Source organism: Ixodes scapularis, unplaced genomic scaffold (genome assembly GCF_016920785.2).
Source record: "Ixodes scapularis isolate PalLabHiFi unplaced genomic scaffold, ASM1692078v2 PGA_scaffold4__175_contigs__length_147842914, whole genome shotgun sequence".
Lineage (NCBI taxonomy): Eukaryota > Metazoa > Arthropoda > Arachnida > Ixodida > Ixodidae > Ixodes > Ixodes scapularis.
The window spans coordinates 72,304,266-72,330,910 of record NW_024609879.1 but is presented as its reverse complement, the minus strand read 5'-3'; the positions used below and the strand labels follow the sequence as shown (position 1 = coordinate 72,330,910).

General features: G+C 45.0%; 1 protein-coding gene across 1 annotated transcript in view; it reads right to left on the bottom strand.

Annotated features, from left to right (window-relative positions):
- Positions 1–26,645, bottom strand: part of LOC115310917 (venom metalloproteinase antarease-like TfasMP_A) — a 65,207-nt gene that overhangs the window by 27,782 nt on the left and 10,780 nt on the right. Inside the window, exons 4-7 of the mRNA XM_029969403.2 lie at positions 19,378–19,452; positions 19,167–19,312; positions 11,863–11,951; positions 11,641–11,752 (exon numbers count right to left, since the gene is read on the bottom strand). Coding sequence (XP_029825263.2) covers positions 11,641–11,752; positions 11,863–11,951; positions 19,167–19,312; positions 19,378–19,452 — 422 coding nt within the window. The remainder of the gene's footprint in view (positions 1–11,640; positions 11,753–11,862; positions 11,952–19,166; positions 19,313–19,377; positions 19,453–26,645) is intronic.

The window sequence follows — 26,645 nt, the reverse complement described above, 5'->3', positions numbered from 1 at the left end:
CTTTCTATCCTAAAATCTTTTTTTTTCTTAAAAAATGCATTTTATTTTTTGGTTCCATATTATGTTTTCAATTTCCAGAATTTGCATGAAACCCACGTAGTTTAAAAAAATGCATTGGGAAAAAACGGTTGCTTACAACAAACATTTAGTTAGCCATCATACTACTACTACTACGAGGCATCATACTTTTACACAAAAAAATAAAAAATTAATTCGCCATTTTGAGACTATTTAGGAGATTCAAAAAGTAGTCTTTATGATTTTTTTTTTAGTCAACGTGGAGTTGGGTGTTAGATACAATATTATTTTCTTTTCGTTTAGAAAGAAAGACGCAATAGAATATATTAGAGGCCCAAGTACGTTGTTTTTCTCTGTGGATTTTGCTTTGAAAATGTCTACTCAATCATGCCGCGTGCGGTTATCCAACAAGTTTAATCTCTGCAAATGACAAAGCTGGGCGAGCATTCCGGTACTTCTGTACAGACGCAGTGAGCATATTGACACGGGTGGTGACCAAACAAAAAACAGGAAATAAACAGAAAGAAATAAACGTTTAATGTGGCGAACTTGTGCCAAAAAAAATAAAGAAGGAAACAGAAGAAAGCAGAGCGTCGCAGGCGTCGAAGTCGGCGTGTCAGCAGAATCGAGCGCTGGGGCGAGACTGACTCGACAAGGTCGCGGGCGGCCTCTTATCTAGAGTGCTCCGCTATCTCGAAGATTCGGCGAAAGCGGTTCGAGCGTCGCGTGATCGGGGCGAGAATGAACACGCACTTTCTAGAAAACAAAAGCAGGGATAAATGATAGAAGTTACGTGCGGTACATGAATAAACGGGAACTTTCTGGAGGACCGTGACCGAGCGTTGCTTTCTCAGCCTTGCGCGCGGCATTACTCCCCCCTTTGAAAGTGCATCGCCCCGATGCAGTGTAAAACAAATCAAAATAAAAAAGAACGATAAACTAAAGAGTCTTTTGGAGCACAAAAGGTCCACAGTCCTATCGAGCGTAGTACGGCTTCAGGCGCACGACGTGGACGACCTCAGGTCGTGGTGGGCGGCGTGACGATGTTCGTGTTCCGTCGGGCATCACCTCGTAGTTCAGATCCCCGAGTCGACGAAGCACTTTGTAGGGTCCAAAGTATCGTTTCAGCAATTTCTCACTGAGGCCGCGGCGACGGATGGGCGTCCATACCCACACCCTATCTCCGGGCTGGAAGTGGACGTCCCTGCGACGAAGGTTGTAGCGGCCGGCGTCGACGCGTTGCTGGTCTTGAATTAGGAGTCGAGCGAGCTGGCGAACTTCTTCGGCGCGTTGAGCAACCGCCTGGGCGTCGTCGCTCTCGTTGTCAGATGGCTCATGGGGCAGCATGGCGTCCAGCATGGTCGTTACCTTCCGACCATGTACCAGCTGGAAAGGGGTGAATCCAGTGGTCTCTTGAACCGCCGTATTGTAGGCGAACGTGACGTAGGGCAGCACCTCGTCCCACGTCTTGTGCTCTACGTCGACGTACATAGAGATGATATCGGCGATTGTCTTGTTGAGTCGCTCGGTCAGTCCGTTGGTCTGCGGGTGGTATGCAGTGGTTCGACGATGGCCGGTGCCACTGAGACGAAGGATCTCTTGCGTCAGCTGGGCCATGAACGAAGATCCGCGATCTGTAATCAGAACCTCGGGAGCGCCGTGCCGGAGGACGATGGACTCGATGAAAAACTTGGCGACTTCCACAGCAGTCCCTGAAGGAAGAGCTTTCGTTTCGGCGTACCGCGTGAGATAATCTGTGGCGACGATGATCCAGCGGTTCCCCGACGTCGAAGGCGGAAAAGGACCAAGTAGATCCATTCCGATCTGCTGGAAGGGTGTAGTTGGAGGAGAAATGGGCTGCAGAAGTCCGGCCGGCCTCGTGGGCGGTTTCTTGCGTCGCTGGCACTCGTGGCATGATCGTGTGTATAGGTGGACGGTCTTGGGGAGCTTCGGCCAGTAATACTTTTCACGAATACGGGCCAGTGTCCGGCTGTAACCAAGGTGTCCGGATGTCGGGTCGTCGTGGCAGGCTTGGAAGATCTCCTCTCGAAGGTCACTCGGGATTACCAGCAACCAAGGTGTGTTGTTGTTGCCGAAGTTCTCTTTGTAGAGTACACCTTGTCGGATGGCGAAGGTCGGCAGTACTCGTGAGAAGACACGTGGCACGGTACTCCTGCCCCCTTCCAGGTGCTCGATTAATGCGCGCAGCTCAGGATCGTCCCGTTGACGTCGTGCCATATCGTCGGTGTTCACTGCTCCTAGAAAGCACTCGTCGTCATTGTCGTCGCTGCAGCCGGAAGGGGTTTCGACGGGGGCTCTGGACAGGCAGTCGGCGTCGCTGTGCTTGCGGCCTGACTTATAAACCACTGTCATGTTGAACTCTTGTAGTCGAAGACTCCATCGAGCGAGGCGTCCTGACGGGTCCTTCAGCTTCGCAAGCCAGCAGAGCGAGTGGTGGTCCGTGACTACACGGAACGGGCTGCCGTACAAGTACGGACGAAACTTCGTTATTGCCCAGACGACCGCAAGGCATTCTTTCTCAGTTGTGGAGTAATTTTTCTCCGCCTTGGACAATGTCCGACTTGCGTAGGCGATGACTCGCTCGATGCCTTCTTGCACTTGGACTAGTACTGCGCCCAGCCCCGCGTTACTTGCGTCCGTGTGAATTTCTGTTTCCGCATCCTGGTCGAAATGTCCAAGCACAGGAGGAGTCTGGAGTCGTCGTTTCAGTTCGTCGAATGCCTGCTGTTGCTCCTCGGCCCATTCGAACTTCTTGGCGTCCTTCGTGAGATTCGTAAGTGGTGCGGAAATCCTTGCGAAATCCCGAACGAAGCGTCGATAATAGGCACAAAGTCCAAGGAATCTTCGCACGGCCTTCTTATCTGTCGGCGCTGGAAATGCCGCGACGGCGCGAGTCTTCTCGGGGTCTGGGCGGACGCCTTCGTTACTAACCACGTGGCCAAGGAACTTCAGTTCGTCATAGGCGAACCGGCACTTTGACGGCTTGAGTGTGAGTCCGGCGGTCTGAATGGCTTGAAGAACAGCTCGGAGTCGTCTCAAGTGCTCGTCGAAGTCAGCTGAAAATACTACGACGTCGTCAAGGTAGACGAGACAACTCTGCCACTTCAGCCCTGCCAGTACGGTGTCCATGACACGCTGGAAAGTTGCTGGCGCTGTGCATAGTCCGAAGGGCATCACCTTGAACTCGTACAGTCCATCCGGCGTGACGAAGGCTGTCTTCTCTCGGTCCCGTTCGTCGACCTCGATTTGCCAGTAGCCGCTCTTCAGGTCCATCGATGAAAAGTATCGAGAGTGGCGCAGCCGGTCTAGAGTGTCGTCGATGCGGGGGAGTGGGTAGACGTCTTTCTTCGTAACCGTGTTTAGCTGCCGGTAGTCCACGCAGAACCGAAGAGTTCCGTCCTTCTTCTTAACCAGCACGACTGGAGAGGCCCATGGACTGCTTGAAGGTTGGATTATGTCGTCATTCAGCATCTCTTGAACTTGCTGATGGATCACCTCCCTTTCCTTAGCGGAGACTCTGTACGGCGATCGATACACAGGGCGCGCGTCGTCCTCAGTAACAATGCGGTGCTTGGCAACCGCGGTCTGGCGTACCTTCGACGACGTCGCAAAGCAGTCGCGGTATTCGGCGAGGAGGTTAACCAGCTGACGCCGTTCAGGGTCCGGAAGCTTAGGGTCAATGTCGAGCTGCGCTGGCGACGTACTGTCTTGCTGGGGCGGCGAGGATTTGTCAGTGATCGCAGTGATTTCGGCGGGGTTTCGGAGTTTCTCGACGTGGCCCACGGCTGCACCTTTCGTGAGGTGTTGCGTTTCGTTTCGGAAGTTCGTCACGAGGGCCACAGTCCGCCCATCCTGAAGTTCAGCTACTCCCCTTGCGACGCCTATGCCTCTTCCCAGGAGCAATTGGAGGCTTCCCTCGAGAAGAACTTCGCCACAGGAAGCTTCATCGATCCCGACAAGTACGAAAACACTCGACCGCGGTGGTAGGTTTACGTGGTTTGCGAGGACTCGGACCGTGGGTGACGTCGCTTCGGGTTCCTCCGCTGGTGGAGCAGGTTTTCGTAGCGTCAGCCGGTTTGTTCCGAGGTCGATGACGGCGCCATACTCGCAGAGAAAGTCCATTCCGAGGATAACGTCCCTCGAACAGTCTTGCAGAACGACGAACTTGACAGGGCACGTTTCACCGTGGATCTCGACGCGAGCAGTGCATCTCCCGACTGGTGTGATGAGATGACCTCCGGCGGTTCGTATTTGGGGTCCTTCCCACGGCGTCATGACTTTTCGAAGGCGGCGGGAGAGCCTCCCACTCAAGACTGAGTAGTCTGCTCCGGTGTCCACGAGTGCCGATGCGTCGTGACCGTCGATGACGACGTTTAGGTTGTTGGACACCGTTGCAGGGGCGTCGTAGCGATGCGTGGCGTCGGGAGAGTGGGAGCGCTCCGGCGTTCTTGGAGGCTCTTTACGTCGGTCGTCTTCGGCAACTCCACCTCCAGGGGTTGCCGCGCCTAGTTTCCCCGGCGAGGAGCGAGGGGCGACAGGCTTTCACGTCGGGGTCGGTGCATCGGCGAAGCTGGACGTCGTGGCGATGGCGACCGGAACTCTCGGCGGGACGCAGGCTCGGGGGACTGAGGTCGTCGCAGGTACTCGTCGATCTCGATAGGGCGTTCACCATGACGGGGGCGCGGGTCGTTCGGGTGGAACCCGCGTAGCCCGAGTCGTCGGTATGGGCATCGGCGGTAGGTGTGGTCCGCTTCCCCGCAATGAAAGCACAGAGGGCGTCGGTCGGGCGTTCGCCACACGTCGGTCTTGCGGGGTGCGCGAGGCTCCGGGCAGGCGTACTGGACCTGGTCGTTGTGGCGTCGGTCGTGCTGCGGCGCAGGAGACTGACGTCGGGGCGGCGTGACATAGGTGCGACGAGGAGGCGGTGGCCGTCGGGCCACTGCGGCGTAACTCAACGTCGGTGGTTCCGGAGCGGTGCTGACGACAACCTCAGGCTGCAGCGCTTGCTGGACTTCTTCCCTGACAATCTCAGCGATTGAGGGCGAGGCTGGGCTTGCGGCGGCAGGTAGAAGTTTCTTGATCTCTTCCCGGACGACGTCTCGGATCATCTCGCGGATGTCCGCGGTGTTGCAGCCGGAAGGCGAAAAGGAACCGACGCCGGGAACTCGGTGATAGTGGGTGGCTCGTGCTAGAAGGGCACGTTCGATGTTGGTGGCCTCCGTCATGAAGCCTTCGACGGTGGTAGGCGGGCTCCGCACAAGACCACCGAAAATGCTTTCCTTGACGCCACGCATCAAGACTCTGAGCTTCTTTGCTTCGGATGCTTTGGGATCGGCGCGGTTGCTCAGTCGCAGGACATCTTCCACGAAGCTAACGATGCTCTCGTTAGGGCCTTGAATCCTCGCTTGAAGAAGCTCTTCCGCGCGTTCTCTTCGGTGTTCGCTCATGAACGTTCTTCGCAACTCAGCCTTGAGTTGCTCCCAGGAAGTGATCGAAGCTTCGTGGTTCTCGAACCAGTTCCGGGCGGTGGCTTCCAAGGCGAAGTAAGCGTTTTGCAGACACTGTTCCGGTGTCCATCCGTTATGACGGGCCACTCGTTCGTACTGTTGTACCCAGTCGTCGATGTCTTCGTGGCTTTCGCCGTGGAATGGAGCCGGTGTCCGAGGAGCGACGGGTAGGTAGACGACGGCAGGAGCGGTGGGGGCCTGCGACTGGTTGTCCATCGTCGTCTTCTTCGGCTTGGGTTTGTCCAGCAGCAAACCGTACTCCGGATCCTCTCCCTTGGTGCGGCGGCTGGTCCGAGTTTCAGGTTCCGCGCTGAGTGGTCTTCTCAGCGAGCTTGGAGTCGGGCTTGCACTGCGGGTCCTGGGAGGGAAACGCTGCAAGGGCATGCGGTACCCCGCACCTCCACCAAATGACACGGGTGGTGACCAAACAAAAAACAGGAAATAAACAGAAAGAAATAAACGTTTAATGTGGCGAACTTGTGCCAAAAAAAATAAAGAAGGAAACAGAAGAAAGCAGAGCGTCGCAGGCGTCGAAGTCGGCGTGTCAGCAGAATCGAGCGCTGGGGCGAGACTGACTCGACAAGGTCGCGGGCGGCCTCTTATCTAGAGTGCTCCGCTATCTCGAAGATTCGGCGAAAGCGGTTCGAGCGTCGCGTGATCGGGGCGAGAATGAACACGCACTTTCTAGAAAACAAAAGCAGGGATAAATGATAGAAGTTACGTGCGGTACATGAATAAACGGGAACTTTCTGGAGGACCGTGACCGAGCGTTGCTTTCTCAGCCTTGCGCGCGGCAATATCTTTAAACGTAGTTACGTAGCCCCTGACACCTTAAAAAACGCAGGCCTTATCACTACGCAGTCCATGGGATTGCTGAATCAGCCGATCAATGCGCCCCAAGAACGAATCAGAACGCAAAAAGTGTGAAAATATTAGGCCAAGCCATGCATTTTTTTAACCCGTTGGAGACTATGCGGCGTGCAAGATCGTCTGCTCCTTGCGCACCTCGCGCGTTTGCTCACCTCCCAGACGCGCCCAGGTGCTTTTGTTTTCAACCAACCTCAATCCAGTGTTGGGTAAAGTACATCTAAAAGTACTTCAAGTAAAGTGCAAAGTAGTGATGGGCCGAACTTTTACGGAATCGGAAGTTTGGTGCCGAATCTTGGGATTCGGCAAAACCGAACTTTTGCCGAACTTTTCTAAAGATTCGGCAAAAATTCGGCAAAAATACATTATTACCAGACTCGTTGATATTTTGTTTTTTTCTCTGTCCAAAAAAAAGTTTTATGTTCCTTTTTTCTTAACTTAAATGCAACATGTTTACTATATAAGGTGATATTCTGCATCATAATTTTTTCGGTGTCGTTTTTGTGTGTTTACTGGCAATTTTAGTGACTCATTGCAGAAGTGGCGTGATAACGAGGTTGGGTAGAAGCCAGCGTGGCGCAGTCACGAATCACGCTATGAGAGTTTCGGTTTTGAGGCATTATCAGCGCAAGCCTCCATCTGTGCGTACTATGCTAAAATGAAGGCAATAACGCTGCGTTCTTGCTTTTTCTGGAAGTCACCGTTTTGTGCGCAAAAACGAATTCAACGGTTACTGCGCCTTCACCAGAAAAGAGAATAATAATATTGTAAATAAGAATGTTCTTCGATTTCAGTCACTTGACGTCAGCTTTGCATGAAACTGTACGTCCCATATTGGCAACGTCTCGTTTTTAACCTTTAAAATGCCCCTTTCTGGTGTTATACACACAGGAACTTTTCGGAAGATAGGGAGAGTGAATGTCGGATGTGCAGCGTCGAGCATTATAGTTCTGTTTCTGTGTTCAGTTTTCTGCAGATACATGAAAATCGCGGAATAACGCTAATTGAAAAATCAATATCATTTTGTTTTGGAACACACTACTCCTGAGCCGAAAACAGAATTGTTATAATTGCGAGGAGTGCTTTAATCTAATTGTCGGCCAATGTCACAGAATGCACCGCATCATTTGTCACTTGCGCAGTGGACCGCGTAAATTACCGGTCGATCTTCTAATCTTGAGGCCGAAAATATTAAAGGGAACCACACTCGCTCACAAACGCACAGTTACCATGTTGCCTACCCCACACCGCGCCGTAACCGCTGGTTGTACTACACTGCACGATGGTAACCGCACGACTGCACAACGTCAATTTGCAATCCAAAGCTCCCTCGCGTTCTGGCATGTGCGCAGACATTTGCCGAATTTTCGCCGAATCTTTGCCGAACTTTCCTGCAAAAGTTCGTCATTTGCCAAACTTTGCCGCATCTCAAGTACGCATATTCGGTCCATCACTAGTACAAAGTAAATGAGACGTGGTGTATATTAAGTAAAGTATTAAGTACACTGGGTGCAAAGTACTTGAAGTCAAATACTATGAATACAATGTACTTTCATATTAAAATACACGTATTTTAACACAATCTTTCATGATGCCCTTTCATTTCCCTATATATAGTGATTTTTTAACTGATATGCATTGCCCAGGGTTCAGAGGTAATCAGGAGTGCATGGCCAGTTTTCAAAAACCACGGCGAACATTTTATAAAGTCAAGTGGCCACAGAGTAGTTATTTTCTGGAATGGAGCCAAATTCAGAAGTACATCTTCTGAATTTCGCGCCCCTTGCACTGGATTCTTGCACTCAAGAGGCTAAATGTAACAGGAGAGTGCATAACGTCAGCCCCATAGGCTCCGCAAGCAATCCTTTCAAAGAGAAGTGTCCTCTCCTTCATGCAAAACACAGTGAGTGTGCAAGCGCGCAGGTGATAATTAATCATAATGTGAAACCTGAGATTGGAGCGCGAAAAAATTAAGGAACTTTCAAATAGAGGGAAAAGACAAAACAGAATTTCTCAGAGGATTCTGACGTTCTCCTCTGTTGTCTTTTACTTCGACTTGAAAATTCAATTGTTCCGCACCACAGTCTCAAGTGCTACATCACGATTAAGTTTGCTCTCCTAATTTTTTAAACCTACTCGCTTGCGCTGATCGACCGAGAGGTAGCGAGAGTTCAAAAAGCTACGGAAAAGCCGCTACCAGAACCAATGGAGCGATGCGTCGTCAGTTCAAGTTTCTGGCAAGAGTAGAATATCCCACCCAGTTTTTCTTCGGAGTTGACAAAACATCACTTCGTGATACAAATATAACAATACCAAATTTGGGGAATGTACTTTGAAGTCGGCAATTGTACTTTTCTTGGAAAGTACCAGAAAAAAAATACTTTAAGTGAAGTACAAGTACATACTTGGAGAATGTACTTCAAGTAAAGTACAAGTTTCCTAAACCTACTTGAAGCAGTACTTTAAGTACAATGTACTTAAAATTCTTCACAACACTGCCTCAATTAATGATGGCACACACTTGGCTGTCTCGTCATCTCGCGTTCCCTGCGCCTTCTCTGTGTTGCCCTTTGATTGGCGTGCGCCTGCTTGCGTTCCGATGTGCCGAAGACGCATTTTGGGACATTCGCCGGCACCGGTTGTGTTGTCACGCGAAAGCATTATATGCCCCATTACGCGAAAATTCGGCGTCGCCTGCCGCTTGACCGAGCGATTGTACCAAAAATGACCGACGGCGCGAAGAGTAAAAACAAGTCAAAAGCGCTCGGATTTACGTCGAATGCCTCAGGGAGGTTCCTGTAAAGAAGGTAAATTAATGTCTTTGAAAAAGAAAAATTGATACATTTCGGTCTGGGTGGGAATCGCACGCGGGCCCCCGGCGTGCAAGACGAAAACGCTTCCCCAACGCCACAATGGCTTGTTTTTTTTTGTTTTTTTTTCAACAAAATTTAAGTGCATTCAGATATCGCAGTTACACGTAGCATGCGTGGACACTTTTATAAGTTGAGTCAGTCCATTGTGAGCACAAGGGGACACAAAGAGCACAAAACGTCAGTCCCGGTTAACCGCCTGGAGTCAGAAAACCGTTCTTGCGCTTGCCCTCACAAGTCCCGTTGCCCAACCGCAATCAGCCCCTAGCGGTCTAGAAAGCTTGGGAGCCCTAGTTAGCGTCGCTCCTGACCCTCCGTTGCCGGACGCGCTGGCGTCTGAGCTGTTTCGCCGCCAGTCTACTTTTATGTGCTGTCATTCTCTTCCTTCGTGGTATTCCTCTCCCGCGGCAATCGAGAGGAGCCACCTCAGCCTTGACGTGAAGGAGTCCCATGTCGGCTTGGCTTCGGTGTGACACTACACCATCGCAGTGCGCACCAACCAAATGGGGTTCTGGCTGACTAAAGATGCGCTTAGAGCCTGCGTCATTGCAAAAGTCACGTCGCAGCCATCTTTAAACATCACGTCGCAACCGAAGTTCATCGTTCTGCAGCGAAATGGACCGATTGCTTCTGGTCTGTGGCCAACGGATAAGCAAACACACAGACCCAATCACCGAATAACTCAGTCAATCACCGAATCATATCACCAAAGTGACTATACTACTTTCGCATTCCCATACGTAAACAGTCTTAAGTGTCTGTGCCGAATTTTTTAGGTAGAAACGTTTCGTAAGTTGCGTCATAGCTAGGCTCTCGGCGTAGACTGTTGTGAGCGGCTATTTAAATATGAGGGGAATTCAAGCTCGAAGGCCTCATAATTCATTTATAAAAAGGCGACATCAACACAAAGCAGACACTGTGTCACTTTTCTACAGAGTGCCCTCTTTTTCAATACTCTTTTTGCAACATGGACGCCACTACTCCATTTGCGCTCGAAAAAAAAAATATTTCGGGGTCTTTAAGAACCAGTGGAATTCGCAAAAGCCAATACTAATGCAACAAAAAAAAAAAAAAGAAAAGAAGAAAAAAAAAAAAACATTCGACAGCGGCGAGATATCCTTCATAATTGAGGAGAAGGAAAATATGCTGAGGACAATTTCGGGGGAGTAGGGGGCATGAGGGATCAGTTGAAAGTAGTTCCTGCGAGGAATATGTCCTCAGACATCGCTGGTCAGTCGGAGCATGCACTGTCGTGATGAAAGTTCGCAACTGCGGCCTTTTTCTAGGCGCTTTTCATCTGATACAGAAATAAACTCATTAAACGCATGAAATGATTTTTAACAAAACTCCCCCTCACCCACTTTCAAAATTTAGTCTATCCGACCTTCTGCGCATTTTCCGCTAAATATAGCGAGCAAATTTATGTCACGTGAACAATACGCTCATTCAGTTTCGCCACTAAATTTAGAAGGAACATTAACGTCACGTGATCTATGCACCAATTCAATTTATCCGATAAATTGGGCGGAAAAATTGATGTTATGTGACATATGCACCGATTCAGTTTCCCGCTAAATTCATAAAATATAAGTCGTTCAGCGCTCCTCAAAGCGGCTGTGTAACGCATTCTAAACAAATTTAAACGATTGCTCATTAAATGGGGCATTCCATGGCTTGCATTACTTTGGAGTTAAATATTACAACCAATGGGTATCTATTGACGTCTCTGTAGGACGTATCCGTCGCCTTTGTACCCTTCGGAATACAGTGAGTGAGGATAATGCCTTGACTGTTTCAAACCAAGGACACCGTCATCTTCTCTGCACCGGCGGTAACACAACATGTCTTTGTTGACGGGGAGTCGCATTGTTTCCATTACTGCGACAGGCGTTTGGGTTCAGGGTTGATACCAGCATTCTTACCTATTATATTGTAACAATTGATGCAAGAAAACCATCACTCATGCCGTCATCACGCAATAAACGCGCCTAATCGGTGTAGATATCACATAAGTTTATTCTGTTTTTCAATATGACAGTCACCATTTTTAGTGTCTGAAACTTTTAATTGGACCTTGTAGTGCAAAGAGTTTTCGATGACACTCATAGCGTCGCTCTGTCTCACACTCATACACCTTAAAATATCTGAAGTGCTTGTCATCCCGCAATTTCCTCACTTTTCAGGGCAAACAATTATGGGACATTACAACTTGAATGCCCTAGTACTAGATGGGAAGAGCAGACGTACGTCTTGAGCGTTCGTCTTATGCCATAAACAAGAACACTCTAGACACTCGCCTGTTATACATTCAAGGGCATCTAAAACGTGCAGTTTATGTACAAAGCATGCTGACTTACAGATGTGACAGCTGGCGCGCAGCCCTTTTAACACCACGGAATTTACCGTCATCCGTCACGGCTGCGACAAAATGTTCTTTCACACAAATACCTCCGATTCGTCCTACAATGCCTGAGAAATTTAAATAGAAACATAAGTTATTTAAGTGGTACATCTAGGTCACAAAATAAATCAATTTGGAGATTTACATCAGTTGTAGAACGTAACATTTGTCTACACACCGGTCAGAATGTCGCGCCGTTTGCTGGTCACGTCATTGTTGTTGATTGTATTTTCAAACTCACTCATGGATACATTTCTAATGCCTGACCTGCAAAACATATAAAGACGAAAAACTAATACATTTTTGACGATGCCAAACGTTTTTAACGGTTTATCGAGCTTTGTTTTTTTACAACTTATTAATTGCACGTCAATAGTATTACACATATGAAAAAATGATACGCTGTGTACACACTAAAATGAGGCTATATAACCGCAAGTAAAAACAAAAATACCCTGAGACAATTTTTCCAACTTTAATATCAAGCGTATAGTATTAAAAAAGCATGAATCCCCTAAGATCCGCCAAATTCGGATGAGTTCAAAATGGTGACAGGGGAGGGCGGTAGATTACTCCAGTCACTGACGGCTCGTGGAAGAATATGATAACTTCAAAATGTTTGATTGGTTTTTATAAAAAATAAAATGCATACAAGATAAAAATAATAATTCAAATGTTTTATCAAAAATATAAAGATATAAAAAGACTTCATTGTTTACGACTTTTTGTATATAAAACAAAGATTTAAGATTATCACACAAGACATCTACCAAACAGTGTTGCGGAGCTGCTACTTCGGAGTAGGAATGATTTCGGAATAATTCCGGACTTGCGCGACCCCGGATTGGAATGGGAATGGAATGGTGGCAACGCTAAGGGGAATGAAGGGGGATTAGATCCCTTTCGCCCTGAACGGAGTAGCAATGGAACGGGCTCGGTTCTTATGCGAGCTGTGTCGATTTTCTTCTACGGCCTACGGGCCGATGGCTCAATTCGCTATCGCGTGATAAGTGGCTCTTGATACAGCATCGTTGCACTAGAGGTACTGAAGGATTCATTGCTTCACTGGCTTATGCTCTTTCGACGATGAAAATGGCGCGCTTCGGTGAAGCATGCAACCAAACTGGAGACAGACAAGGTGTGGTTCCTAATGGCACAAGACGCGACAAAGCGGTTGTTGTAGTCACGCGCAATTAGCATGCAGCTTTCATCCAGGGTGTCGAACCGGACCCGAACGGAGCACCGGAGCAAATTTCATTTCTACCTGAACCAGAACATAACAGTAAGCGAAATCAAACATGATTGAACCCGAGCAGGAACAGAACCGTAATCTCGTGTGGCGGTTAGCAGTTCATTGGAAACGGTAACGCGTAATAAAATGTGAGCCGCACTTCCTTGCACGTGGCTGCGCGAAGTCGAATAAATATTGGCACCGGTGGCGTCAGCGGCTCAGTTTTGACTAAACAAACGGCTGCGACGACTAATTTGTTTTTGTGGGTATCTTGCTGTGCGTGCTATTGTCACGGTGTCACTGTACGTGCCGTCTGACTGACTGATTGACTGACTGATCGCGTGTGATTGACTTAATGTGCGAGTATTGTACTTTAGTACTGTCTCCAATCGCCTGCATAACAACGTAATTTTTATAGAACGGTGTTTGGGTTAAGAATGCCAGATGACAAATCAAAATTAAGCACATATTTGTTTTGCTTTCCTTGTTTTCGGAGCACGGCTTCTGACGACCTAACTTTTTTTTAATGAAGGTGACGTCGTGTTAATCTCACCTTTTTACTTAACGACTGGGAGCTGTGGACTTTTCTTTCAAGAGCCACTTTTTACTGCTTCGCGCTTTGTTGAATTGGTAACCGAACCGTTATTTCAAAAGCGTCCCTAAACCAGAACCGAACCGGAACCAAATGCGAAGCAACTTGAACCCGAACCGAACCCGAATAATGACCGGTTCGACTCCCTGATTTTCACCCAGCCGATCGTCTAGTGTTTGTGTGGAACACAAATAAAAAAATGAATATAGAGCAAACCTACAACTTCACGTTTTAAGTTAGGTTCTATAATGTGGTGGTAGAGACTTCTGTGCTTGCGCCGTATAATGCTTGTACTTTGTCAGTGTTTCTTTCTTTTTTTCTTTTCTTTTTTCTTGCCGCAGTCCGTGGAGATATGGGGCAGGTGTACGGCGGCATGGCTTCGAACAGCGCACTATCGGTGCTGTTGTGCAAGTGCATTCGAAACAGAGATCAAGTTAGTTTCTTCTTGCTCCACGCTCGAACTAGACATTTTTAAGGCCTCATCAAACAAACGACACGCTAACCATGTACCTGTGGAGGGTATACCTGGTCTGTCTGCAAAGAAAATAGATGTTTAAATACTGTGGCGTCTGTTTGTACTCTCAAGCCTTTTACGCTTGAGCGCGCGATGAATGTCTGCAGTGTCAAGTGGTTGCCACGAAGCGGATTGTGCGACCTCCCTTTGGCTTAACAGAATTAGTACTTTGAGGATGCTAGTGCATAATTTTGCAGCCGTCTCCTCGTTTGATAATATTAGCAGCTTTATGCTGTTGTTTTTTTCTTCTGTAACACAATGTGACTCCCACTGGCCACTTTTTCACCTTTAGGAACTGGAGGAATGGAATAGTGAAGTTCAGCCAATCCAGGAGTGGGAATGGGCACAGTGTCTCCATCCCGAGGAGTTGAAAGGAATGGAAGTTTCAGAAACTCTAATTCCCCGGAATGGAGTGGAATTGGAATGGAATGGAGTGTCCATTACGCAACACTGCTACGAAACAGATGATAATATTGTCACGCATATAAAAATCACGTATATTGGATGGTGACTATAAAAGAAACTAAATTAGTTAAGTTTATTATTACCAATCTTTGTTAAAACAGTTGAAATTAAATTAACTAACCAACGCGGTGCTTATATAGTGGCCAACTGCCAGTGCCTCACAGTTTTTTTTTTTTTCTCTAGCCTTAAATCGACGTCTTCCTGGCTTCGTTACAAAATTTTTGGCATGGTGGCACAAATATGCGTTGAGCTCATTTCTTTGATTTCTGAAAACTATATATTTAATGCGAATGTATTAACTGCCCATGTAGCAAAGCCGGCTTTGTCTGTAAACGTCTGCTACAGAAAAACGGCACCTAAATTTCCATTCCCAATAAAACACGCACGAAAAAAAGACACAGCAATGCCTCGACACGGAAGCGGGCGAGTGCGCTCAAAGTCAACGTGGACGCGCTTCAAAAATAAAACACAAAGAAAAGCATAGCAACGAATGCTTCGTCAGGGAAGCCGTCGTGAAGCAGACAGGGATCGCAGCGCCTGCGCAGTGGGCAACATTATTAGATAACCTCAGTTACGGAACTGCTCATAGACGCCGCATGCACGAACAGTACCCCCCCTCACTCCCCACGACTCGCCAAGCGTCGCTCGACGCGCCGCCAGATGGCTGCTTTGGTAACTGAATCAGGATACGTACGTTTCAACGTTACTAAAAAACTAAAAACCAACGAAAAAAAAAAACTCTTTTTGTCGTAACTTTTATTGGAGTTTAGTACAAAATGGGGGGCGCGTTATGTTTTCTCAGATCTTTAGTTTGCTAGGTTTTGCGGCTCAAAATTATATTTTTCATACAACCATGCCTCAGTGGCAGACTTGTACCGTACGCATTACAAGTAATCAAATTACTTGTAATCGATTACTTTTTGAAGTAATCTTGTAATCAGTTGATTCCTTTTATTAGGCAGTAATCACAAGAGTAACCTGATTAATTTTTGAAGTAATAAAAATTACTTCTAACCGTTACTATTTTTTCACGGGACCACCCCCTCCCCCCCCCCCCCCCCCCCCCCCTTTGCACACAGCTTTTTTTTTCTGAAATGACAAAAATAAAATATTGCTTTGTTTTCCGAGCCGAAAAAAAATTAATTTTTTTGCGGAGCAGTGAGAAACGAGGTCAACCCCTTTGCATGTACAGTTTCTGTAAAATGTCCGGTTTTTTATTGTTTGTTTTTTCCCCGAGCTGGGATTAGGGTGCATGACTAAGGCCATTCAGGGCGAAGTTTGAGGGAGCAAAATGTAACTTTGTAAGTCCTTCGTTCAAACTAGCCCCCTCATTCACACACACACAGAAATAATAATAATAAAAAAAACAATCCTGCTTACGGCACCTACTCGCAGCCAGTAGGAGAACCAGAACCGAAGAATATCTAAAGCGGATGCAAAATATAACAAAGCCAGTTCAAATATTTCCTTATGTACTCTACGTGGTTTTTGTGACAAGCGAGGTTTCGAGTTGAGAAGTGGTTGGGGCGATCTCTTCCGCTAATGTATACTACACATGATCCGTTTCAAATCCTGGAGCTGCTGCTCTTTTGTATAACATATGAGTTCATTCACATGTGAATAATAAAATGAGCGACGCAAACTTTGAGCGACAACCCTTAGAACTCCCTCCTCTCCCACTCACCCCCCCCCCCCCTTTCCACTGGCGAACGCCCAAATCATTAAACTTCTCTAAACGAATTCTATGCTTGTGTTCTGCATTGTGAAGGTCCAACGACGATGAAGAGGAAACCCGCTTTTTCTTCTTCAATACTTGTGAAAATGTTAAATTTAGGTTGGAAGTAGTTCATTGTTATGGAGCGCTAAAGATGTAAGACTTCACACAACAAAGTAATCGGAAATGTAACGGTTACTTCTTAAAGTAATGTTCAATTACTTTTGCTGTCGATTAATCAAGTTATTTAATCGAATACTTTTTAGCCAAGAGTATTAGTAATTCTAATCGATTACTTTTCTTTAGTAACGTGTACAAGACTGCTCAGCCGTAATTTCAGGTAGCGCGTCCCGACCAGCGGCGCGTCCGCTGGGGAGACGGAGGTGGCATCCCTCAGAGGCGTATATTGGGAGAGTTTGGCCAGTGGGTGTGGCGACAAAGGCGCCGGAGAGGAGAAAAGTATATGAAAGGGAGGAGAGCACCGAAGGAGCGAGAGAGAAAGAAGGGAGCAGAGAGGAGACGACCGCCATTTTTTAGCAACGCTGTCGGAGACTGGTCGGAGAAGAGCACTGCTGAGGCTACGCGTCGTCTGCTACGGGCCGACTTCTTTTTCGCCTGAATAAAAGTTTGTGGCCATACGCCGAAAAATCTTCATTTGTTAGATTTTTAACCCAACGAGGAAAAACAGAATATCATCTTCTTGCCAGAGCCAGCGATATAAAAGGCAATAATCGAGATTTAGATGCCGATCCCACGCATTCCGCCGGGAGAATGATCGAAGATGGCGGCCCACCCCACTCAGGTGGGAGCAGCCGAAAGTTCACGCGCATGCGCTCTTGCCTCTCGCTCTGCGCCGCGTGCTGATTGGCTCACTCGGAAGGAGAGCGTTGCGGCGGCGAGATCATAGACTGACCAAAGTCTCCCTATATACGGCTCTGGCATCCCTGTAACCCTTTCCACTGTATCTGCTGTGTTTACTGCTGTATTTACTCCCGCTGCAGGGTAAATGGGGGCGTTGTGATCGCCATTTGGCGCTTCACCTGGGCTCTTTGAAACGCATAGTTATGACACGAAAATATAGATGGCGCTTCGAACGACGCTTGGCGGGTTGAATTGAGTGAGGCGGGTACCCCCCTCCGCGGGAGTTCCACAACTGAGGTAATCTAATAGCGTTGGCAATGGGGAAGCATGACATCACCGCTGGAGCGCCGTGTCTTAAAGGAAGACGTAGCGAGCTGCTTGTATGAACACGCTGCGTGTAGGAATGCTTCCGCATTCCTACACGTAAGCAGTCTTAAGCGCCCCTGCCGAAGTTTTTGTTGCTTGTTATGTACACGTATGTCTGAGTTTTGCACTGATGTGACCTCCTGCATAACTCTTAACTGGTCCGCAAGTATAGATATAAATAAAAAAATGAATAAATATATGCTAAAATAAACAAAATTAGTTGTGTCAAGCTAAAGAGGTATATTTCTGTATAAAATGGGCAGTTATCATTTTAATATTAAAATAAAGGTCACGAGCTAACCTGTTTTGATTCTTATATTTCATTTAGAGCGCCTCTCTTAGGCGCTCGTTTACGACTTGAGCGGCGTCGCCATCGCCGTCTCCGTCGGCTTAACCACGCGTTGAATTATAAGAAACGTCCCATAATGCAAAGCCCGGGTCTCATTTGTGACCCGCGCGTTGCATTATAGGACGTTTCCAATAATTATGCCACTTGTGGCGTCACGTGTGACATCACGAGGGTCACGAGTGACATCACAGGGATCCCACGCGTTGCATTATGGGGACCGCCCCATGATGCAACGCGCGGGTCACGAGTGAGACCCGCGCGTTGCATCATAGTACGTTTGCCATAACGCAACGCGCAGGTCTCACTAGTGACCCGAGTGTTGCATCATGGGACGTTTCCGATAATTACGTCACACGTGACGTCCCAAGGGTGATGGGGGTCCCGCGCGTTGCATCATGGGACGTTTCCCATAATGATGCCACACGTGAGTTCACGGGGTTCACGAGTGAAGTCATGAGGGTCACAAGTGACGTCATGAGGGTCACAAGTGACGTCACGAGGGTAACAAGTGACGTCGTGACAGTCACGAGGGTTACGGGTTACGTCAACAGTGTCGTCACCAGTGGCGTCACCAAAGACACTCGTGAAGGTCACGACGAAGGTCACGACCACTGATCTCTGTCTATTTGCTGGATCGCGTTTGACCAGCTTCGCCTATGGACGGGAATGCGGCCACGGTCAGCCATCTTTTTGGTAGAGTTATATTATCTCTAGCCACCATAGTAATATGGCGGACAGCGCAATGACGGCAGGCTGCCATAAACACTGTACCGTGGGTGATATTTTGTGCTTGATTGAAGTTTTTCGACGAAGCAGATTCTTGAAACCTGCTAATTTCTACTTTGTTAAGATTTCTTATAAGGTACAAACCATTAAAGTGATGACACGCGTATCTAATATACTTGCAATTTACAGGGTGATCGAGCACACTGTCGAGCGCTTTGTTCAAGCCAAAATAGACGATGATAGTCTGGGGTGGTTTGCCAAAAAGGAGCCAACGCTGTGTTTGGAGATTTGTGTTTCTCTTTTAGCCCTCTTGTTCCCCTTCTCCAGGGATTATTTTCGTCATTCTTGTCCAGCTCGCTTGCACCTTTGCATTTAATTGCATTATAATGGTGACTGAGATGCACTACAGATTTAATTTTCATTGACTTAAAAAGTACACGTTTAACTTGCCACACCTTCATATGGAGGAATTTGAGGAGCTCATTTAACTCCCAAAATGTTTTGACAATGATAGCACGAAAGCATTTGGGCAGAACTTTGGCTTTGACAGAGAATACCATCTAATGCAGTACATAACTAAAACGTGCAATTGTTTATTTTACTGTGTTGTAGTATTACTGCATCGCCTTCTTTGGCTGCCAGTTAAAAAAAAATCACAACTCACCTGGTAAGAAACAACACAGCATCTATATTCCTGTACTTTTCCTTGTGCAGCCGTGTCGCAAGCCTGTTCCCGTACACCTCAAGTATCGCAATCAAAAGTTCGGCATCTAGGGCTTTTCTGTCTGCAGTGAGAGCTCTGTAACTCTCCTGCAAAAGCAAGATATTAAGAACAGTTTCTGCATTAAAGAACAATTATAGAAAACGTAACTTACATTCCATTGACTGGCTCCCAGAAGACTAAACTGCACAGTTAGTGTTGGTTCCGCAGTTTTCAGAATTTTGTTTACCTGGAAACATAACAAGCCAACAAGAGTTATGACGTGACTCAAACATTTTGTTGGAGTCAAAACAATGCATGAATGAATAATTGAAAATTTCAGAGTCTTCACTTATTTATTAATGTATTATCTTTATTTCGGGAACAAACTATCAGCCACGGCGAACATCCGGGATTGCGCAAAACGTACTAATCAGGCAAGAAATTATAAAAAAAAACGCTACAAATTAACTTTTAGTTAGTGAAATATACATCAGGTCCCAATAAAGACCTGTTAAGCGTTGTTGAAAATGTCCAAATCAGTTGATTTTAGGAATGATTAAACCACGTGCGAAGCGTGGGAGTTTAGCGCAGTCCCGCACTTATGCTGTAGGCACAAGGCTGGGGACGCGAGAACGAGGATGATAAAAGTATCATCCAGATTTTGGCATCCCCAGCTTTGTGCCTGCTGCTCCAGTAAAAACTGTAGCGCACCCCCAAGCCCCCCCCCCCTTCTTCATACGTACTTAAACCTTCCTAAATTGACACACTTAGGTGTTTTTGATGACGGTTAAAGGGGCACTGACACATCAAAATCATTTTTTTTTTCATTATCCGCAACGATTGAAAACGATGCCGGGACATTACCCTCAAAATTTGAAATTTGGGAATTCAGTATTTGTGAAGTAAAAAAACAATTTCCAAATGCCGAATTCGAAGTTCCCGCGCGATCGGCGCCGGTGCCGTGACGTCAAATATTGCGGAGTCCTGAGAGTCCACTTTCTTTCACCACTCCCTGCTGTTGCCATGGCGACCCAAAGCGAGGAGGAAAGGAGCGAGCGCCGGCGTTGCGGCGGACCGGTTTTGAGCGGTGTCGCCTGTTTTCCGTTGGAGGATACAAGTCCAGGAGACGGCACCACAACGAACTCCCGATTTTTGGTATTTTACAAAGAAGGGCCGTAGTGCGTTCGCAATTGCGTTAAAAAGCATGTTTTAGGATTGCCGTCATTAAATGTTATAAATATGCCGCCTACAAGGCTTCTAAATATCATGATTCTTGACGTCATGAATCAAAAGAAGCGAGGAGGCGAGAGGCGGGAGAATCAATCGCCAAAAATAAAAAGGCGCGCGCGCTCTGGGAAAATATTTTTTCGCGATGCGTTTTTTTTGCGTGTCTATATGACTGCAACTTGCATCGTTTTAGACAATAAAAATAAATATGACCTTTGGGGTGTCAGTGCCCCTTTAAGGAAGTTTCAAACTGAAACCATATATTGATTTTGACTAATTGAAAGGTAATAAATAAACTTCAGGAAAATATTACACTAATTAGCAGGTTTGTTGCAACCTTGATGCCCACCATGACAGGAAGTTTCTTATCGAAAATTTTTTTCTCAACCATTCTATTAGTAGGAATTTGTTTTTAAATATTCGCTGAAACACCCGGTAAAATTGTGTACTTAAGAGCACTGTAACACTGGGTCTGAACGGTTCAAGCTAAAACTACGACAAAAGTATAATAACCAACGAATACGACGCATAAGCTGTTTTCATCGTAGTCCTTAATAAATAAAATGGCACGCCAAAATAGGATGATGCTGTGTCTAGGCTTATTTAGTAATACGAAAAAAATATAAAACAGGTCGAAATGTTAGTCGCCAAGTTGGGGGCGTAGAGGTTGGCGGTGGAAATGCTTAAGTGGAAGTTGAAAAACAAGCGGAAAAAAAAGTGTACACTGTTTCGTCGGCAAGACATAATAGGTGTATATTTTATACAAGCTCTGAATAGACAAGGAAAGGACAACCCTTGCAAAAAGTTTCTGTTGCATTTTGCAGGGCGTGCGGAGGTAAACAAAAACAACATGACAGACCTTCCGGGAAGAGTATGTTACTCTCGGTTGTCTATGATGTTCGCTTGTTTTTGACGACTCGCACTGAGTAGAGCAAGCTACAAAAGTCTCGCCTCTGAGCACTAACTTAAGTACCTCCTGAAATTCATTTATACGGGACCGACATGCCTTCCCGATCTCTTGGGTGATTAAACGCTTTCAACTACTTCTTGAACGGGAAGGCATCGGCGTGGGCATCTATGTCAACCAGGTGCCGAAGATATGTGCCGAGCTTCCCCGCGGGGGTCGCCGACCTTTGTCTTCGTTTTAGCAGACATTCTTCCGAAAGTTTGTATTACGCTGCCTTCAGCACGACGCGAGTCTCTGCAATGCCCAATTATCTCGTGTTTTGTCCAGGTTGCTTTGATGTTCAAGATTTCTTTCCCAGAGCACCGTGTGAGCTTCTATTTATACTTGCCGTAATGGCCCGGTTGGCACCTATCGTTGTACGGAGATGGTTGGTCGAGGCGCCGCCGCGCCCCTGGTACTACATGGTTGAGTTTATCTCGTTGAGCCATCTGTCGACAGTACATCGAAGTAGACTAGCACCGTCTGCTTAGCTGCGATCACCGAGGCTCAGAAGTGTCGGCGGCCTCCCTCGTGACGAGATAATTAAGTAACTAATGAACCATAACTGATGAACCAAGAGTCGTCCCGCACCAACCCAAACACAAGGTAAACATAGGAAAACGAGAAGTATCTCTTTCCTCTTGTCATGGCGGTCGGAGGTGGCGCCAACACCCTGAATTTAAGTGAATGCGAAATTAAACACACTCAGAAAAGACAAACAAGACGAAGCATTCGTGGCTATATTTTCTTCAACTAATTACACTTAAAAACACAAGTTAATTACCTACTTATTTATAAAAGCCGCCAATCTTGCGAGGAGCTTTTAGCAGGCAGTCAACTGCTTATTCCAGCGCATGCGGTTTGTTATACGTAGTTCTACATACCCCTACTCTAACATTTCTGAAAGGATCTGATTTTTAAGAATATATTCAATATAAAGCAGCTTCATTTTGTGAGTTAGAGACACATAAATACTTTTTTATTGGTAATGCACATGTGCTACACTGTCGCAATGCCTTCATTAATCTTTAAAAAAAATCAGATCTTCATTACAGTGGTGCTAATTGCTAAAATCCTTCGCGATTCAATAGGATATGCAGCCATCGGCACACAGCCTTGTTTTTGCAGAAACTTTGGGAATAATTTCGTTAATGAAGAGCAAAAATAAAGCGGTTCCAGAGCCATTCATTGCGGTACCCGAAAATCAAAAATATATTATCAGTTCAAGCACCGCAAAAATCCATATTACCTTCTAGAAAGGTATTTAACGATGCATTTCACGCGTGGCAGCCATAATTTCTTTTTTTTTTTGCCTTTAGTTTTCAATATTGTTTATCGCGTTGTTTATTTCTTGTGGACTGTCATTGTTGGAATACTCGACCTTACACAATACTATTGCTTCAATTTCGGCTTTCAGAGGAGAAAATACTAAGAATTCATTAATGTAATCAAAGGCACTTTCATTCACCTCGTATAGATGGATAGCAAACGTTTCTCAAATAAAAAGACCTCGCCCTAAAGTGCGTTTTGGGATAAATGTTTGTTATTAATTCATATCCTAAATATACACTTAACGATTTTATGACATGTTTCCAGCAATATTTCGATTAAACTTCCATTTTTACCCAAAGTAACGAGGTTTATCACTGAATCCATCCCGAGCAGATAAAATACCAGGCATCATTGTTCGCTTCGCTCATCAGACAATCAGAGATGAATGGCTCAGTAAACGGCAGATTCTAAGGAAATCAAAAGACGATGCTTACATTCAAGAAAATCTAACCAAAGGAGACCGAGCCTTTCTTCGGGAAACAAAAGAATGGGCCAAAACAACGAATTATCGGTACGTATGGTACAAAAACGGCCACGTCCTTGTGCACAAGGAGGATCGCGAGCAAGTGCACGTGATCAGGTCTGTGGATGAATTAGAGAAGCTAGTGTGATGCCTCATGTGACACGCACTCAATTTTAAGATGTTAGTCTTTTTTCTTTTAAATGGATGGCACGGATAGTTTATTGAATAAACGGAACTTTATAACTTTATGTCCAGTGACTATTTTCTTCCTTCGAATGTGAAATATTTTTTAGGAAACGAGTATATCGATGCTCTTAAATGATTTCAACTGAACGCTCTATCAGCGCGAAATAAAACAGACGAGCTTGAATTATTTTTTTATCAGTTGGAAATTTCGTTTGATATATTTATGCTTTCAGAGACGTGGTTTACGGATAATACAAACGTTTTAAATTTACCAATGTACAACAGTTACATTTTAAACCGCACAGAATATCGCGGCGGGGGCGTTGGCCTGATAGTAAAGGATGACATTTCCTGTGAAATGCTATTTGTTTATTGCTGCGTTCACAAAGACTACGAGATGCTGTCTTTACTGATGGGAGAGAGCATTATAGCTGTCTGTTATCGCCCGCCAAGCGGGAACTTGTCTTCCTTTTTTGCTTACTTGGAGTCTTTTCTTGAGTTCGCGAATGAAAATAAGTACAATGTAATCTTGGGAAGCGATTTTAATGTTAATATGCTACTTGACATGGACATGTAAATTACAATTCGATGCGTTAATTAAATCAAACGGATGTGAAAATATGATAAATACTGCTACAAGAATTACAATGCAATCATCGACATTATTAGATCTATTTATTACAAGCTACGATACATCATATATCAAATCTGGCGTAGTGATAGCTGATATAAGCGATCACTTGGGTATATTTTTGTGTATAAAGAAAAATCAAACTATAAACATAAAATATAATGAAGAGTTAGCTATACAGTTTCAGAATATAACGGCTGATAACATGAACGAATTCAAACAAAAACTATCTTGTATGGATTGGGACGATGTCCTTCATGAAACGAACGCAGATAGAGCATATAACTTGTTTTTGAACAAATTCAAACAACTATATGAAAGCTGCTTTCCGTATAAAAAATTAAGCTCTCATAGTAAATGTCGTAAACCGTGGATTACAAAACAATTGCTCAAAAGAATTCGTACTAGAAATGCGTGATACCAAAAATTTGTAAAAACAAAATCACTCCAACAGCTAACAGTATTTAAACGCTATCAAAACCAATTAAACAAAGAACTCCAAAATGCTAAGAAAATTTATTTTTATTACTTTTTTCTTTCTTGTAATAACAGAGTCGACGTTGTGTGGAAAAACTGAACTCTTTATTGGGTCGTTTGTGCGCCACAAAACAAGTTTTAAAGATTAGCCACAATGATCAAGAACTGTCAGGACAAGCTTTGTCAAATGCGTTGAATGACTTTATGTAAGTCTGGTTAAAGAACGTCTAGAGTCAGATGCTTGCAAATACATAAATGCTCGAAATAATGAATCCATGGTTCTTATGCCTGCTACGGCTTCAGAGGTAATATTTGTCTTTAATGTACTAAAAAAATAGCCTAAGTTGCGACTCCGATGGATTGCAGATCAAACCAGTTAAATGTGCAATTGATCTTATTTCTCTTCCCTTAGCACACATATACATTCTCTGTTTCATAAACGGTGTGTTTCCTTGTCAAATCCAGCTAGCGAAGGTAACAGTCTTATATTAAAAAAGGAAATAAAAAAGAACTGGGCAATTATCGACCCGTTTAAATTCTTCCTGTTTTCTCTAAGGGTTTAGAAAAAGTTATACTGCTACTTCGAATGACAACATTTGCTGATAATCATGACTTGATTAGCTCGTCGCAGTTTGGTTTTCAAAAACATCGATCCACAGAACTAGCTCTCCTTGCGCAAAAAGAACATTTACTTGGAAATTTTGAAAGAAAGAAACTCACTCTCGGCTTATTTGTAGACTTTACAAAAGCGTTCGACTATCTAGATCATAATTTGCTACTAAAGAAGTTAGATATGTATGGATTTCGTGGTCATGTATCAAAACTTTTACGTTCATATTTATCTTCCCGGAGACAGTATGTTCATACAAACGGCCACCCATCTGAAATAAAACCAATTGAACCAGGGGTTCCCCAGGGAAGAATTCTCGGGCCATTCGTATTCAATGTATATATAAATGATATCGTAAATATTAGTCACTCAACTCATTTTTTTATTTACTCAGATGATGCAAGCTTATTGTTTGATGGTGATGATGCGTCGGAGCTTATTGAGTACGCGAACGAAACACTAGAAAAGCTTAGTAGATGAAGTAGACATTATGCATTAAAAATAAACGCCGTTAAGACAAAAGCAGTTATATTCCGACCTAAAAATAAACATATTAATATTACCAAGGATATTTTTATAAATTCTTCTCGGATAGAAATTGTTCCCGCGTTTAAAACTTTGGGCGTTATTTTTCAAGAAAACTTGTCATGGGACGACCATATTAATCATATCGTATCAAAATTATCGAGCATCGTCGGTATTCTCTATCGTCATAAACAATCTCTACCACTTAGAGCAAAGTTAATATTATATAATTCATAATTTTATTCACATTTAAATTATGGTCAGCTTATATTGGGCACTACTACCTGTACCAACCTCCACAAAATCTTTATGTTACAAGAAAAGATATTAAGAAGTATCTCTAAAGTGCCACTAGAACATCCAACCGATGATGTCTTTAGTAAAATTGGTGCATGAACATTTTTGATTCATATAAATATCGTTTCTGTGCAAGGTATAAAATAGAAACAAATATATCCCAATATCACATTAAAAACTTAGCGAAGCTAACAGATAAAATTTATAGATACCCAACACGAATTTAGGAACCTTGGGAAGTACCCTTTTTTAGAACAAACTACGGTCAGCAGAGTTTAAAATATACTTTGCCGACTACCCCTAACCAGCTTAGTAGGCAGGGTATTGAGCTTAGCAATATATCGGTGAGCATCTTACGGGAAATGTTTATTTCAAATGTTTATTTTGAGCCACATTGTTCGCAATAAGCGCTAAAAAACTCTTGCATCGATGTTTTTTTTTCGCGTTTATTTCAGTGATGTCCTAACGTTCTGCGCATGTTTTCACTATTGTGTAAATTGTATCAATATGCTAGTTATCCTGTATAGCGTCAGCTCTTTTTTTGTGAAGTTTGTCAAACATGTAATACAGATGTCATGTATTAATTTTGTATAAATCTTTGGCGCCTGCATCGCGACTGCTGGTATAGGTGGCTCGGGGCACGTCATGCTGTGTTTACAGTTTTTTTCCCGCGTCACCTTTTCAACATTGTATTTTGTTGCAAAAATAAAGGTATTATTATTATTATTATTATTATTATTAAAATC